Raw genomic sequence first — 17,584 nt, 5'->3', positions numbered from 1 at the left:
AGAAAAAGCGCGAGCATGAACGGCACAGTCCATTCAAAACAGCTGATCGGCAGGGATGCCCGCAGTCAGACCCCCACCGATCATCTATTGATGGCCTGTCCTGAGGATAGGCCATCAATTTCTTAGCACTGAAAAACCCCTTTAAAGCAACAGCTGCAAACTTCCGGGTTCTTTTCCTATAAACATCGATATAGTTTTACATTAATCACCATAAGGATTTCTTTACCTGTTTGACATCCGTATGACAGAAGAGAAGTGATGACACAGGTTCAAGGCGGTGATGTAGCTGACATTGGGGATGGAGAGGTAGAAGTTCAGCGCCTCCTGTTGGTGCCCAGAGACTTGCGAGGGGACGGTTATCCCGGTGTTTTTCCTCTGCTCCAGGGAGGCGAGCTCTTTCAGCAGCACCGCGGTCTCTTCTTGGCCTGAGCTGAAGAGAACCTGGACCCCAGCGCCGATTAAAGAGGACAATGTACTGTCGTAATACTTAGTCCTCTGGAACAACCGAGATGTTTCACCTGAAAAGTCAAATGTTACATTTTAATAGAGGGGGCAACTAAACTCTACCTCTTACTCCGAACACTGCTTCAGAGCGGAGCTGTGTATACCAGTCAAAGTGGTTTTCCTGTTTTTAGATGGATCTCCCAATGAGAAGGGTCCTTTTTCACTGGCCAATACAGGCTGTAGCAATGAGTGCAGATCAACTAGACGGTTCGTTAATCGGCGCTTGTTTGCTCCTTTCACGAGGGCCTCTGATCAGTAGTGTATGGGGACCAGCGCTCGTTACTCCGATCACTCATCCCCCCCCCCCCCCCCCCCCTCATACATTTCCGTCCTGTCGGCAGCACGTCTCCGTTTACACTTGGCGATGTGCTGCTGACAACGATCATATATTGTGCTGCATACAAATCAACCAATGAACGAGTGTTTGTTCGTTCATCAGCTGATCCTGAACTTTGTCCTGTATAAACACGGCAAGGAACGAGCCTTCATATGAACGCTTATTTTCCCGTGTAAAAGGGAGTTAACATGATCAGTTTGTCCTATTGCTGAGACCCCTAGTGATCTGCTGGGAACCTGGTAGCAAATATTAAATTTACCTACAGTGCCCCCACAGGAGAAAAGAAGCATTACTCCTAGCTCATTGAAATCAATCAGAAGTCAGCGTAATGCATGGTTGGGCTATAAGGGAAGGAGTCATGTTTTGTTTTTTTTATCACATATTGCTTTTAATTTGATATTAACAAATTTTATTTGTGTTCTCATGGTCTACTTTTTACTGTGTTCTTACTTTTTCTTCTCTATGGGGGCTGCCATTTTTTTTTTCATCTCTGTATGTGTCGATTAACAACACATGCAGAGATGGAATACGGCACATACAGCCCCATAGAGAATGCGAACAGGAGCCGTTCCATTCACAGAAGCGTACGCCGTCCCCACACAGTCCAAAACTAAGCTCGTTCGCAGAGCGAAATCCAGCGCCATTTTCATGTGGACCGGAAGCCGCTGCTGGACAGTAAGATGGCGGCTTCCGGCCATATGTTCAACGAAGCGAAGACGCAAGGAATAGGAGCGGAGGCGGCGGCAGGAGAAGGTAATTTATGTTTGTATATGTGATGTGTGTATTATATACAGTCTGCTGAGCACTGTATCTAATCCTCCTACACTGTGCAGTCGCTCAGAAAATGGCAGCACACAGTGTAGGAGGTTTGAAGATTCAACCCCCTCCTTTTCCTGGCACTAGCCAGAATAAGGGAGGGGGGATTGTGCGAGGACACTAGAGAGTGTGTCTACCCCAAATTTGCAGCATAAAGCAATGCGGTTGCTTTACCACATTGACCATGCTGCAATTTTGGGAATTGCTCCCTCTAATGGCCAGCACATGGAAATGTTATAAATTAGGAAATATTATAAATTAGATTCGGACTTGTGAAAAAATTAAAACAATGTGTAATCACTTAAATAAATTGTTTAAAAAAAAATAATAATAATTTCTAGCGACACATTCCCTTTAAGGAAGGCTCCCCTCTCTTAACTCAGAATTCCCTAATAGAGTATTTAAAAACCAAGAAAAAAAACTGAAGCTAAAGTAAACCGGCCACTGTTGTCAACACTGAGCAAAAGAAAATCCCTGTCAGGCCCCTGACTATACCCATGTCATGTACTGCCCCCTGAGGCCCCACACAGTATATCAGGCTGTGAGGTAGTAAGAACATACCTGGCTTCACCCTGTCCTTCTCCACAATCAGACAGACCCTCTCGAACATGCTGCATAAGTGCTGGATCCGGTCCACCAGTTTACTCCGATTTCCATTGTTGGAGAATTCGGACTGGGATTTCCTCTCTACGGATAAGCGGTTACTGACGATATAATCACAGCCCCCCAGGGAGCAGATGTCCACTCTGACCCCATGAGTCGTCCTCAGATATGTGATGACCTCTGGTCCGGATGAGATTTCTCTGCTATCAGCGAGGATACAGGGGGCCGTGGACACCGGGGTTTTCATTACTGTAGAGTCATTCACAGAACCCATCCATGATAAATCTGGTTTTCTGTCTTGCAACTGCGGGGATAAAACCAGCACACGAAGAATCCGGGATTATTACATTATTCCAGCAATTTCATACTGACTGAGAATGAAACAAAAAGGAAAAACGTCATTTCATAATATGCGCCCACCGCAGCGCCAGTTCTGCTCCAAGTAACGGTGACATTGTGCTCTAAAGTAATGAGACTCCTGCGATGTCTGGCGGAAACAGCCTCATGCTGATAGGTCAGCGTCAGAGGCTCAGTGGTAGCTCCGCCCATTGAGAATCACTGGTGGCCAAACCCACTTGGCTAGCCAGCGGACAATTTGCATATTGGTGGCTAAATAAAGAGGGGTCCATAGCTCAGCAATGGGGGGGATGCACAAGTACAGCACAAACACCGCTGGACTCCCAGACACAGCGGCTATTAGGGGAGACTAATAACTCCCTTGGTAGGACCTACAGACAGGTCGTCTTTAAAGGGTTTGTCCGGGCACGAGGCTGTTTTTCATATGGATGACCTATCCACAGGATCGTATACAGAATTAATTTTTCTGCGTCTATCCACAGGATAGGTCATTAGTATATGATCGGTGGGGGTCCGACACCCGGACCCCGCACTGATCAGCTGCTCAGACTGCCTCCGGGCACTGGATGTTATAGTGTGTTCAGCGCTGGAAGCAGATGGCTCTGGTCACAGTATAGCGGTCGTGCTGCAACTGCTCTTTCTCACCCCATTAATAATCACTGCTTGCTGTCACTGAATGGAAAATGCTTTTTTTACAGCATACAGAGGCTGAAAACATATACAGACCTAATATTTCTCACAGCTGAGGGTTTGCTACATTTATATCTAGTCTAGACAATCCTCAGTAAGCTAAACACATCAGCAGCACATATCTTTTCTGTCCTGATGCTACGATCAGTGTAGGTAAGGCTGAGTTTGCGTCACTTTTAAACACTACATTCGGCAAATGCACCATGAAAGTTCTCGATGCGCACACCGAACGTATCCATAGAGCCCTATTGACCTGACATATGCCAAAAGTGTGTCCTTTTGGCATATGTCGGGCAGGTATGCGTTGACATACTTTTCTTTTACTATATGGACTTGGAGAATACTACAATATACCATCCCAAAAAAATAATTCCGCGGCGGCTTTTACGTCGGGACCCGCCCAGCAAAATCCGCTGTGTGAACTGACCCTAAGACCTCATCCAGACAAACGTAGAGACGAATTATAGACGCGAGACCTGGACCCCCTGCGGTTCACGTAAACTAAACTTAGATCCTCATAGGGAACTGCAAGGGGTCCGGATCTTGCGGCCGTAATAAGGACGTCTGGTCACAACAAGTCGGATGATCTGTGACTAGTATCGAATGTCTATGGGCAGCTTTAAGTGGAACTCCAACTCTGTACATCATTTTGTTATTTGGACCCAAAATCCGGTAGTTCCGGAAACAGCGTAGCAAAATGCTCTCGGCTGCTTGCGGAAAACCCAGTCACCCAAACGGAGCCCCATCCTAGAGGTGCGTGCAGGTTCCAGAGGTGGATCTCGCATCTCCTGGACATTTATGGCATATCCTGTGGCTATCCTATAAATGTCAGAGATGGGAATACCCCTTTAACAAGAGGCTCATTCAGTGTATGCAACTTTCTAGTCTCTTGAAACAATTATTTTAAACATCTTTAATAAATGGGGGACTTATAATGTGGTGACAGAGCCTCTTTAAGTGGCCTATCTTCTACATAATATGATCGGTGATGTAATGGAGATTACAAGTGTTTTTAAAAAAAAAAAATAGATCATTTTTGACGGAGTTATGACCTATATTAGCTTTATGCTAATGAGTTTCTTAATGGACAACCTGGGCATGTTTTACTATATGACCAAGTGGGCGTTGTACAGAGGAGTGTATGATGGCGACCAATCAGCGTCATACACTTCTGTCCATTCATTTACACTGCAGATAGTGATATAGCTATATCGCTATGTGCAGCCACATAAACACACTATAACGCTACTCATGTGTCATGACCATGAATATACATCACTACCAGCCTGGACGGGATGTGTATTCAGAATCCTGACACTTCTGTAGCGTCTCTGTGATTTACAGCACAGCAGGCGTAGTCTCGTGAGATTACGCTGTAACCTGTCATTTAAAACGAGATTACGCTTGCTGTGCTGTAAATCTCACAGAGATGCTACAGAAGTGTCAGGATTCTGAATACACATCACATCCTGGCTGGAGGTAATGTATATTCACTGTCAGGACACTGCAGTAACGTTCTAGTGTGTTTATGTGGCTGCACATAGCGATATAGATATATCGCTAGTGCAGTGTAAATGAATGGAGAGAAGTGTATGACGCTGATTGGTCACTGATTGGTCAGCGTCATACACTTCTCTTTATAATGCCCACTTGGTCATATAGTAAAACACGCCCAGTTGTCTATTAAGAAACTCATTATGATAAAGCTAAAATAGGTCATAACTCCCTCAAAAATGATCATTTTTCTAAATAAAAAACACTGCTGTAATCTCCATTACAGCGTCGATCACATCATGTACAATATAGGCCACTTATAATGTGGTGACAGAGCCTCTTTAAGACACGTACCTTCTCCGGAGGACGGATAATCCCATTTGATGTTCCAGGTCTATTGATGCTGAATGAAGTTCTAACTTCTGGCTGAAAATCGAGCTCATTTGACAGAGAAGCCTGAAGATTAAGCCGCATCTGGCACCGATCCCTCAGAGGAACATCAAACGCATTCTTCTGGCCAGATCCTGAACCTTTATTCTTTACTGTAGCGCCATCTGGTGGTGGTTTGGTGGAAGACGACGACAATGATAACTTTGATGAATTCTGAGGTGGAGATTTGACCGTTGACTTGGCGGTCACCCCCGGTCCCTCATCACTAGAGTCATCATGGACGATGATCCTTCTTTTCTTTTTTACCGGTCGGCCCTTGTTGGTTTGGTTGGATGTAGAATCTTTGAGTTTCAACATGCGCCGCGTACGATATTGTTTTCTCCCTCCAACAAAGCGGTCCTCCTCGAGCAGGTCAAGATCAACCTGAACTTCTTCCTCTGTGTTGGACTCTACTTCTTCCTCCTCCTCTTCAACACAGAAACTGTCTTCCGTATAGCTCTCATCTTGCTCCGGAATCTAAGGGCAAACCAAGAAGAACTGTAAAGGGAAGTGTTATATATATTTATATCTATGTACATATACGTGAGAAGATCTAGACATATATTTATATATTGTCCCTCCAGACGTAGGTGTGTATTCACACACATGCACCATGGGAAAATTCCCCAAGTAATGAGATCAGACAGTCGGCTGCATGGTCTTGTTTACAATCTGGGAGGAGCAAAAGATCTCCTTTGATCGTCTGATCTCCTATTCACCTCCCATGGCCCTGCACATTAAACCGACACATCGGTTTAACCCTTAAACCTCCCCAAGCCCTGCACATTACACACAAATACAGCAGAAGCTGTATTAACCCTACACTACCACAACCTCCCTACTGTAACCCTTTCACTGCCATACAGCTGCAACTCTCCCTCCCTACACCCTTTTTGGTGTACAGGATAAATCCCTTCGTTACAGGAACCGTTAGTCAGGTGGGGGTGGGAGATCGCAGCAAGCGTGAGTGTATTGTATTGTATATGCAGGTTTAGGTAAGCGGGTGGGTGTTTGTATATTATTGTAATATATTGCACTGGTACTGTGCCACGTGTATTATTAGTATACTTATTACATATGAAGTTATTCTGTGTATTGCGCTATACTGATACTATAACGTGAAAATATATCTATATAGATGGATATATAGACATATTTTCACGGTATAGTATCAGTGATTTGTGTTGGTAATAAATCTATACTATACACTTGTGTCGTGAATCACCGCGCACACACATGCACTGAGTACCAAGGCAAATAGATAAATAAATAGAAGTGTACTACAAGAAAAGGGGTAGCGGGATCTAGGCATAGCCCTAGTGACCCTAATAAAAGGAGGTAGTAATAGTGGGGGACACGAGTCAGTCACCCCATTAAATACGACTCCTCTTACAAGAGCATACGGTATAAGGTCTATTTAATCGGCACACGCGAGAAGCTGAATTTAATTGATTGCCATCTGTTATCAGCCATTTCAGACTTGGGTGAGGCAGATGGTCCGTCATCCCATTGAGAAATACTACAAAAGACCAGAAACCTCCCTGCCCCCCCATGATCATTACTTTATCTCTAGTGCGGAGAACCTCCAGATACATTTACATATATGTGTGATGGATAGAAGTTTAGCTATTCTGTAGGCACCAAGTATTTCCTCTACACTTCGTACTGATAATTTCATACACATATTTCCACTCGTACAGTAGTAAACATGGACTTGGGCATTGTCAAATTCAATAAATATATCCTGGAAAGAGTATTTGGGCACACGGTGCGGCTGATTAAAACAAAAAATGTCAAAAGAAAAATGTCAAAAATAAATATTTTTTTTTTTTAAAACGTAACATTTCCTGCTCTTGCTGACATTGGCTGGATCAGTCATCGACTGCAGGTTTTTAACTGGGTGTTTGCCAACTTAATGGATCGAGCGCAAGCATTCACAGGGATACAACAAAAAGAGGCGGCACAACCAGCCGACCCAGAACGAGGTGCTCAAAAGTTCACTGTGGTCTTGAAGGTAAAAAAAACATGAGTGCCAAAAACATCTTCTGTTTAATTATCTACATACGCGCATTGTGTGTGATCTGAATATACAGATGTAGCAGAGCTAAGTTGGTTATTCAGCTCTGATGGTTTCCTGAGGATTTGCAGTTATTTTAACTCGGAGTTATCACATTGCACTAAAAGCTTCTGTACAAATCCAACTCTGCTACATCACACAAAACTGTCAAGACTCATACCCACCTGGGAGAAGACTGCCATACTATGCCTCTTGTGCACCAATTTAAACCTATTACCAACAGCAGGGCTGATAACAGACTTCAGGTATATGCCATGCATCTCAGAGTCTTAAAAAAAATGAAAAATCATCAGGTTATAACTAGAAAAGAGGAAAATACAGAGAATTCTACATATTGTAATTCAGGTTATAGCAGCAAGAGAAAAAGACCAGGAGTTCTGTCCTATAATCCGCTTCTAGGGGGTGTGTCTGTCAGCACAGTGCTGACTGTATCCAAGAGGCAACAAGAACAATTGTGAATGTATCACTAAATATTATTGGGCAGTAACACGAGATGTAATTTAGGGAGCAATTAAATAACAGTAGTGTTCTAGATTGTGTACTAATTCACAGCTGTATTATAATCCAACAGAGTACAGAAAAGCAAGACCCTGTGTACTGACCCTCTGCAATACCAGAACTTGAATAGGAGCAGAGCTGCAGTTCTGCAGCACGGCCGCTATGCAGTGGTCAGCGCCATCTCCTTCCGAGTCCAACTACTGCATACCATTCAAAACATCTGGTGCCCGGAGTGGCGGATCGGTGTGGAGTCCGGGTGTCGCACCCGCACCGATCATATACTGATAACCTATCCTGGGGATAGGTCATCAGTTGTCCGGTCATGGACAACCCCTTTAAGCCTATGGTCACCCCAAAGGACCATACATTGAATGGAATAAAACTGGAGATGACAGAACAAGAGAAGGACCTGGTTACTCAATGTCAAGCAGAAGCTGCAAAAGCAAATACGATTTTAGAGTGTATAAAAAGAAAGACAAAAACCTGTGATCCCAATGAAAAATTGCCCCTCTATAAATCCCTTGTAAGACTATATATTTTGAATATGGCATGCAGTTTTGGGCTCTACATTGTAAAAAGGATGTAGGAGAACTAGAGGGTTCAAAGGTGGGCGACTAGATCATTAAATGCGATAGGAGGACTAAGTATGTAACGCAGTGACTGGACGTTTTCCACATTGTATTTACCGTTTAAACCCTGAGACAGCTGAGTGTTGTCATTCAGGAATCCCACAAGTGAAGTTTCCTGCTCGTTCTCGGACCCGAAGCTCTCATCGGACGACACAAATTCAGCGTCTTCGGAGGACAGCTCGGCCTCATCATCAAAGAACTGCCGGGCTGCCTGCTGCAATGACAGAAGAGGGGAAGAATGGAAGAGTCATGTCACCAGTAATAATAGAACAGAAAAGAAACGACTATAAAGGAGAACTCATCGGATAAGAAGAGACCTACGACAAGGACCAAAAGCTCGGGAGGTAGGTGTTCCTCCACCACACCCAAAACTTAACTTTTCAAAATATGCCAGCAGGGAGACCATTGCCTCTCCTGACCCGTCACCTCCATTACAACGAGACCAGCCGCCAATGATACCATACAATTCGGCACGATTATGAGTGACGGGCCAATTTAATTTATTTGGGTGCTGTGTACCACTCACCAATTCACAATGGAGTGTGAAGGATTTCAAGTGAAGCTTCTTTTTACAGCTACCCATGAACATAAGTTTCCACTCACTTCCAAAAACCAAGGGGCAAGATCTTTCCATAGGTCTACAAGACCCAATGGTCGATGCCGGAAGGGCTTGAGGCTCCGGGGCCCCAACGCAAAGTATGTAACAGCTTCCCCTCACACCTACCAAGTGCCATTGATAGTATTGGTATCTTCTTATGTGGTAGTGGGGCCTTTGGCTTCCCTCAGGCACCAGGGTCCGGGTGTAGCTGCTACCTCTACATGAGCTACATCTAAATCTCCGGTCAAGACCATTGACTGATTTTATCATATCAGATGGAAATGGCGAGAGCAGAAAATACGTACAAGTGTATAGGATCTATGTATCCAGAGCATGAGCGACGGCCAAATATTGCAGAGAGATACGCAGTTTATTTTTGGCTCGTGATACAACTTAAAAGTGATCTACTTACGGCCTTCATGTCAAAACCCATTAATATCTTGAAATGTGGCGCTCACTGAGCTGGGAGAACGGTTACTTCATCCGTAGTAAGCAATGTGCACGGAGCAATACAGAGAGCTAGATCTTCACTTTATAACCGGTGGACTCATACTGGGCATTTTCCGGACAAAGACACTATATAAACCTATCATTGGCGCAAATGCGCCAGTTCCACTTCACACACATGAGCTAGTTATATACAAAGCATGATGGGAAGAGGCACAGATTATTTTATTTGTTCTGCATTAAACCCATTCTAGGTCTAGGAGCAACAACTATTTACCCTTAAAGAGCAATTTCCCTTAACCGAATAAGGATACAGCCAATTATGGCCTTAAAGGGGTTGCCTGGTTTAGAAGACCCATTTTCAAATAAATGGAGATCTCCTGTTCAGGACCCTTACATTTTTGCCAAGCAGAGAGGGGCTACAAAGAGCTCTTGCTCTGGAGGACCCAGCATGTCCAAGCTTTACCATTGATTCCAATGGGCATTATGTAATGCTTGGTATCTCCAGTGGTGGCACTGCAGGGAATTTTAACACATGCTGCTGAATTCTCCCAAAGATTACAGCTGATTGATGGAGATCCAAGCAGCAGGACACCATGTGAACAGATTAAAAGGGATTGTTCAAAAAGGAAAACCCCCTTAAGGACACAAAGAATAGAATTTCTCTGCTCTTAAAATTGAAATGGATTATCTAGAACATCTGATAATCCAGAAGATTGAATCATTCAACACCTCTTAGTGAAAATCCTTTAATCTGACATGAAAATGACCGATCATTATTACTGATAATAGCATATTATATTAATATTAGTAGTAGTATCATCATCTATAATCTGCTGCACTTCCACAAGTACAAACCTTCGACTTCTTGTGTTTAGGTCGGCGCACCTCTTCCTGCTTCCGGACATTCACGGTATCACCCTTGTGATGAGTGGGGGGTTGGTCAAAGTTTTCATCATCAGACTCCAACTGTAAAAGCAATGATCAGTCAGTAAACCATGTCAATATACAGAAGAAAGAGGCAGTCGAGCCCTGCCCGGCGGCGGGGGCCAGTCGAGCCCTGCCCGGCGGCGGGGGCCAGTCGAGCCCTGCCCGGCGGCGGGGGCCAGTCGAGCCCTGCCCGGCGGCGGGGGCCAGTCGAGCCCTGCCCGGCGGCGGGGGCCAGTCGAGCCCTGCCCGGCGGCGGGGGCCAGTCGAGCCCTGCCCGGCGGCGGGGGCCAGTCGAGCCCTGCCCGGCGGCGGGGGCCAGTCGAGCCCTGCCCGGCGGCGGGGGCCAGTCGAGCCCTGCCCGGCGGCGGGGGCCAGTCGAGCCCTGCCCGGCGGCGGGGGCCAGTCGAGCCCTGCCCGGCGGCGGGGGCCAGTCGAGCCCTGCCCGGCGGCGGGGGCCAGTCGAGCCCTGCCCGGCGGCGGGGGCCAGTCGAGCCCTGCCCGGCGGCGGGGGCCAGTCGAGCCCTGCCCGGCGGCGGGGGCCAGTCGAGCCCTGCCCGGCGGCGGGGGCCAGTCGAGCCCTGCCCGGCGGCGGGGGCCAGTCGAGCCCTGCCCGGCGGCGGGGGCCAGTCGAGCCCTGCCCGGCGGCGGGGGCCAGTCGAGCCCTGCCCGGCGGCGGGGGCCAGTCGAGCCCTGCCCGGCGGCGGGGGCCAGTCGAGCCCTGCCCGGCGGCGGGGGCCAGTCGAGCAATATGTTGCATATTTCCCAGGTGAAAAGACCTTCAATTCCAGTTGGATTTCTATACCAGTGCATTAACTGTAAGCAACAACCCCCAACTGGTTACACATAGCAGATGAAATCCTCTAAGTGAACTCGTTGATTTGGCGGAAAGTTCAGCAAGTTATACGTTTTCCTGACGCACGAGAAAGCTTAACTTTTAGTGCTGGGAACTCGACCAAGCCGGTAAAAGCGCAGCTATTACAAGGACATAAAAACTTTCACGATTTGTATAAAGATGGGGGCAGGGGTCACCTACTGTGAAACACAGAATAACGTTGACTGATGAAGAGTCCAAGGACGAGCAGATCCGTCGCTGCCTTTCAAAATCAGCCTTGAAAAAGCAGCGGAAAGCATCTGCTCTCGGAACGATGGGGTGTTGCTAGGCGACAACTAGACGTCCCATAAATGACATGTACTTTCTCTATTCTATACCTCCCTCTGGCTTTGTATAGACGGCGGATATAAGGTTTTCTGACCAGCGCATCATTAACTAATTACTACAACAACAGGATGACATTTTCCTTTATCCCGCAAATGGGATGTGAATAGGAGCCGTGCGCTGCGCTGCAGTATGTACTACTCCTCCACATTGTACGTGAAGAACCATAATGACATATGTATAGGGATAATGCGGATAATGGGCTCTAAATGGGTTCTAGGGTCTCGGTAATACAATCTAACATAATAGAAAGGGGCCAGTGCTGAATTACCCGACAAGAAGGAAAAGGCCACCATATTATCAAAATTCACCCTGGAATATGTTGTCAGCTTAAGAAATGTTTGAAGGCAAATACAGAGATGAGGCAGGCAGAGAGAGGCAGGCAGAGAGAGAGAGAGAGGCAGAGGCAGAGAGAGAGAGAGGCAGAGGCAGAGAGGCAGAGAGGGAGAGAGGCAGGGAGAGAGAGGCAGGGAGAGAGAGAGAGGCAGGGAGAGAGAGAGAGGCAGGGAGAGAGAGAGAGGCAGGGAGAGAGAGAGAGGCAGGGAGAGAGAGAGAGGCAGGGAGAGAGAGAGAGGCAGGGAGGGAGAGAGAGAGAGGCAGGGAGGAAGAGAGAGAGAGGCAGGGGGAGGGAGAGGGGGAGGGTGAGAGAGAGAGGCAGGGGCAGGGAGGGAGAGAGAGGCAGGGGCAGGGAGGGAGAGAGAGGCAGGGAGGGAGAGAGAGGCAGGGAGGGAGAGAGAGGCAGGGAGGGAGAGAGAGGCAGGGGCAGGGAGGGAGAGAGAGGCAGGGGCAGGGAGGGAGAGAGAGAGGCAGGGAGAGAGAGAGGCAGGGAGAGAGAGAGGCAGGGAGAGAGAGAGGCAGGGAGAGAGAGAGGCAGGGAGAGAGAGAGGCAGGGAGAGAGAGAGGCAGGGAGAGAGAGAGAGGCAGGGAGGGAGAGAGAGAGAGGCAGGGAGGGAGAGAGAGAGAGAGGCAGGGAGGGAGAGAGAGAGAGAGGCAGGGAGGGAGAGAGAGAGAGAGGCAGGGAGGGAGAGAGAGAGAGAGGCAGGGAGGGAGAGAGAGAGAGAGGCAGGGAGGGAGAGAGAGAGAGAGGCAGGGAGGGAGAGAGAGAGAGAGGCAGGGAGGGAGAGAGAGAGAGAGGCAGGGAGGGAGAGAGAGAGAGAGGCAGGGAGGGAGAGAGAGAGAGGCAGGGAGGGAGAGAGAGGCAGGGAGGGAGAGAGAGGGAGAGAGAGAGAGGCAGGGAGGGAGAGAGAGAGAGGCAGGGAGGGAGAGAGAGAGAGGCAGGGAGGGAGAGAGAGAGAGGCAGGGAGGGAGAGAGAGAGAGGCAGGGAGGGAGAGAGAGAGAGGCAGGGAGGGAGAGAGAGAGAGGCAGGGAGGGAGAGAGAGAGAGGCAGGGAGGGAGAGAGAGAGGCAGGGAGGGAGGGAGAGAGGCAGGGAGGGAGGGAGAGAGGGAGGGAGAGAGGGAGGGAGAGAGAGAGGCGCAGGGAGGGAGAGAGAGAGGCGCAGGGAGGGAGAGAGAGAGGCGCAGGGAGGGAGAGAGAGGCGCAGGGAGGGAGAGAGAGGCGCAGGGAGGGAGAGAGAGGCGCAGGGAGGGAGAGAGAGGCAGGGAGGGAGAGAGAGGCAGGGAGGGAGAGAGAGGCAGGGAGGGAGAGAGCGGCAGGGAGGGAGAGAGCGGCAGGGAGGGAGAGAGCGGCAGGGAGGGAGAGAGCGGCAGGGAGGGAGAGAGCGGCAGGGAGGGAGAGAGCGGCAGGGAGGGAGAGAGCGGCAGGCAGGGAGAGAGCGGCAGGCAGGGAGAGAGCGGCAGGCAGGGAGAGAGCGGCAGGCAGGGGCAGGGAGAGAGCGGAAGGCAGGGGCAGGGAGAGACAGGCAGGGGGAGAGAGAGAGGCAGGGAGAGAGAGGCAGGGAGAGAGAGAGGCAGGGAGAGAGAGGCAGGGAGAGAGAGGCAGGGAGAGAGAGGCAGGGAGAGAGAGGCAGGGAGAGAGAGAGGGGCAGGGAGAGAGAGAGGCAGGCAGAGGCAGGGAGGGAGAGAGAGAGGCAGGCAGGGGCAGGGAGGGAGAGAGAGGCAGGCAGGGGCAGGGAGGTAGAGAGGCAGGCAGGGGCAGGGAGGTAGGGAGGGAGGCAGGGGCAGGGAGGGAGAGAGAGGCAGGCAGGGGCAGGGAGGGAGAGAGAGGCAGGCAGGGGCAGGGAGAGAGAGAGAGAGGAAGGCAGGGGCAGGGAGAGAGAGGCAGGCAGGGGCAGGGAGAGAGAGAGGCAGGCAGGGGCAGGGAGAGAGAGACAGGCAGGCAGAGGCAGGGAGAGAGAGACAGGCAGGCAGGGGCAGGGAGAGAGAGAGACAGGCAGGGGCAGGGAGAGAGAGAGACAGGCAGGGGCAGGGAGAGAGAGGCAGGCAGAGGCAGAGACCTATACGTACGCACACACAGCATAATTCCTCTGATCTGGAAATAACAAGATCTAAAGGTTGCCAGACTATCAAGTATTTTGGATTATTGGATGGTCACAGAAAATAGCGCTCAATTAACAAACAGACGTGTCCCCAAGATCTTGGCTCAGGGAATGAATTTTAACATCCTATAAATTAAAAAATAAACACCAGCGCCCAGATACTTTTTAAAAAAAAATTTATCCGGGTAGATTTTACCCAGCACAATACTCACTGCATTAAGGACATGTCTGCGCTTCTTAGCCATGGGCATCGGCGAGTCAAAATCACACTCACTGCTTGGAGTCTGCAAAACAAAATTGAAATCAAACGAATGAAAACCAGAATCGGCATATCCCGGAGATTCCCAGCGCATTGTTGTCAGACGTTTTCCCGCTCACCCCCGGGGTCCTGAGGACATCGGCACTGATCAATTTTCTTTTCCGTCTATAGACGACATCATCTCCACTCTCTGGGCTGCCACCTGTTGAGAGACGGCAGAAATCCCAGAACAAACAATGAGATGTGAACTGAAAAGGCGAAAACACGGAGAGCGACGTCAATTAAAATCCAGAATACAACGTCTAGTGTTCTCGTGTCCTGCAGCTACAGAAACAAAACAACTACCCCAGGACGCCATCATTTGTACACCGGGGTTTAAAGGCTTGTACTGATGTTGCGCTGGCTTATATAAAAAGATAAAAAAAGTTTCTTAAATACAAATAAATCACAAAAGGGAGTTATTAAAATAAAATAAAAATATTCCCCCCAAAAAAAGGGGAGTTTTTTTTCTTTAATTTACATAAAAATTCATGTCAGTAGGTTAGCAAGAAAAGGAGTAAAAAAATGACTGAAAGATCAAAAAGATCTTATGTAACCATGGAGACAGAAGTCTGCAGAGGAGCTGTATACACAATACGGCAGGATATTTGCTCTTTACTGGACGCATGCGCAGGAGTGCCGATTAGAACGGAGAGCAGAAAGATCGTACTGCGGATGCGCCGGATAAAGAACAGGGACGTGCGCGCGTTACAGACAGTACGGGGCCAGGCATGAACGTGCCGATTCCACTGCCTGGCCCCGGTCAATCAATTTTAGGTTTAAAGCTTCTTAAAAAAACATTATAATATGGAAAACATACCTAAAGTTATAGAATGATCCGCCGTGGCTTCAGGTGGATTTCCTCCCGATCGTATAGCAATGGGGGTGTTTTCTGCTCCCCTTTCGACCTTCTTAGTTGGTGTATAGAAATTATATTTTGCAAAAGTATAAAAAGATGTTTTAGCGTAGGCTAACTTTTCAGTGGGAGATTTCAGAAAGGATGAGGCACAACGTGACTTTTCAGGTGTCGGGGAAAACTTGTCTTTAAAGGGATGCAAGGGCGAGAGTAGAGGAAGGTATTTGTCAGACATCGGTCCATCGGTTGAATTTTTAGTCCCGTAGGTTAGAGGTGTAGACATGGTGCCACCTGCAGTAACAATCCTTTTGGGAGGGCTAGGTTCCTCGTGATCTTCATTTTCCGGCTGTTCATCATCTGTCGAAAGATCCTCAATGGAAAACCCAAGGTCAAAATTGACCGAAAACAATTCTTGAGAACCATCAAAATTAAAATGATCATTCGGCTTGGAGTTCTCGAGGTTCAGACAAGCCTGGTCTTCTGGGTCTTGTTCTATGGAGTCCTCAAATAGTAAAGATGGGTCAAACATATTAAAGTTTATGCTGGTTCCTCCATGATCTAGCTTGCTTGTTGGACCAGCCTTGCTTGAAGTTAACTGTTTAATTTCTGCAAATTCTGCATCTTCAAATAAGTCAAAGCTGTCATCAAGGTCATGGGAAAATGAATGTAAGGCTTCTACCCTTAACCCAGGTTGATATTCTACCTTCTCACTCCGGGAAGGGCTAGGAGCCCTTGGAACATCAATGTCAGTATCATCACTTTTTCTACCATCTCGGTCTGGGATGAGACTCGAATTACAGGAGGTAGATGCATTTTTTATATTTATTTCATCATTTTTAGTCTTCTCTGGTTTCTTGGATGGACGGTCTACCGTAGGGGTGTCCAACGCTTCAATATTTTTATCCTCATGACCTGGATCTTCATTTACAGCACGGATGTGTGGTGGAGGTGGGTCAACATTTTCAACATAGGCTTCTTCATCATCACAATCAAAAAGATCATCCCATAAAGGATCAGGTTGAAGTCCTTCATCTACCACGCCATTGATGTCATCAGTCTCTACGTTATCTCCTCCATCTGGTTGATTTGTTGAAGTAGAAACTATATTTTCAAATGACCTTTCCTCATTTACTTTCTCTTCTATAGGGCCAGGTCCATCCTCTAAACAATCTGGTTGACTTAAGTGATTGTAGCATCCTTGTAGACGTGAAGGTGGGTGTTCATATGGCACAGAAGACAACATGGCTTTTAAAGATTCTGCAGATATTTCTATATTAACCAAGGAATCGAGTTCAGTTAATGGTGGAGGAGAAAACGTTAAGAATTTCGTGACACGTGATAGAATTTTCTTTACTTCATAAGCGCAGTCATTGACAATCTCAATAGGAAAGTCCTGAGTAAGTGAAGGAGGTGTATAGAAGAAATTAGATATAAGAGTAGTGGTGTCATCACCAAGACTAATGTAGCCAGGGTCAGGTTTAGGTAGAGAGTTTACCATTGTCCTCTGGCAATCAGTTATCGAAAGACCTCCCAGATTTGTAGGCTTCTTGGTGGACTCTCCATGCTCGTCAATTTCCATGTCCTCGGCCACATCATGATCCAAATCAACCTCTATGGCACCGGCTTCCTCCATCTCTGAAACATCAACTACCGAGTCCGTATTAGGAAGGTCGGTAGAGCGTGATCTTGTGCTCTTGGAAGCCTTGGACGTTGACCTAAAATCTTCATCGGGCTCAATCACCGAGAACAAAGTCTTGTTCTTAGAAATCTTTGCATTTTTGTTGACAGACAACTTTTTCTTAGCCTTAGAACTAGTGGTTGGGCAAACTCTGCTATCTTTAGTGACTTTACGTAATGGCTGTGCAACCTCCTTCTGCAAGAACGCCTTCATTTCTTCATCATACTTACAATCGGTCTGCAAAATAGTGCAACAAAAACTTGTTATTTTTGTAAACCCGACATGACTGGTCTGCATCATATTATAATAATAATTGCATAGAAAGCCTTAAAGGGGTTATCCCAACACATATTTATGGCATATCCACATCCAAGTGGAGAGCGAATGGAAAGGAGGCCTTGGCTAGTCAGCCATGTGCCCATAGAAACGAATGAAGACAGCCAACTTTCCATTAATTCTCCGTCTATCTCACAACCATGGATGAATGTTATCCACTTGAAGTAAACAATGTATGTTCCCACTGAATAACAGTAAGCAGAGATATTGAAAACCGAGAGGTATTGATGCCGAAAGAATATTGGTAAATTGTGTAACTTAATTATACAAAAATTTACATTAATTTGGTGAAACTGAACTGCCCCTTTAAGCAGTGCAGACAAGCATTCATCTAGGGGTATTGCAGGACACAGAC

General features: G+C 47.5%; 1 protein-coding gene across 3 annotated transcripts in view; it reads right to left on the bottom strand.

Moving 5' to 3' along the window:
* Positions 1-17,584, bottom strand: part of FANCM (FA complementation group M) — a 73,275-nt gene that overhangs the window by 2,231 nt on the left and 53,460 nt on the right. For all 3 annotated transcript variants that reach the window (XM_075843962.1, XM_075843964.1, XM_075843963.1), the window contains 9 exons: positions 15,180-17,130; positions 14,440-14,522; positions 14,274-14,345; positions 10,338-10,448; positions 8,492-8,648; positions 7,472-7,575; positions 5,156-5,707; positions 2,219-2,564; positions 227-518 (listed from right to left, as the gene is read on the bottom strand). In XM_075843962.1, the coding sequence (XP_075700077.1) occupies positions 227-518; positions 2,219-2,564; positions 5,156-5,707; positions 7,472-7,575; positions 8,492-8,648; positions 10,338-10,448; positions 14,274-14,345; positions 14,440-14,522; positions 15,180-17,130 (3,668 nt within the window). The remainder of the gene's footprint in view (positions 1-226; positions 519-2,218; positions 2,565-5,155; positions 5,708-7,471; positions 7,576-8,491; positions 8,649-10,337; positions 10,449-14,273; positions 14,346-14,439; positions 14,523-15,179; positions 17,131-17,584) is intronic.

This window comes from Rhinoderma darwinii, chromosome 12, assembly GCF_050947455.1.
Source record: "Rhinoderma darwinii isolate aRhiDar2 chromosome 12, aRhiDar2.hap1, whole genome shotgun sequence".
Taxonomy (NCBI): Eukaryota; Metazoa; Chordata; class Amphibia; order Anura; family Rhinodermatidae; genus Rhinoderma; species Rhinoderma darwinii.
The sequence above is the reverse complement of the archived record's forward strand: the minus strand, read 5'-3'. Positions and strand labels throughout refer to the sequence as shown.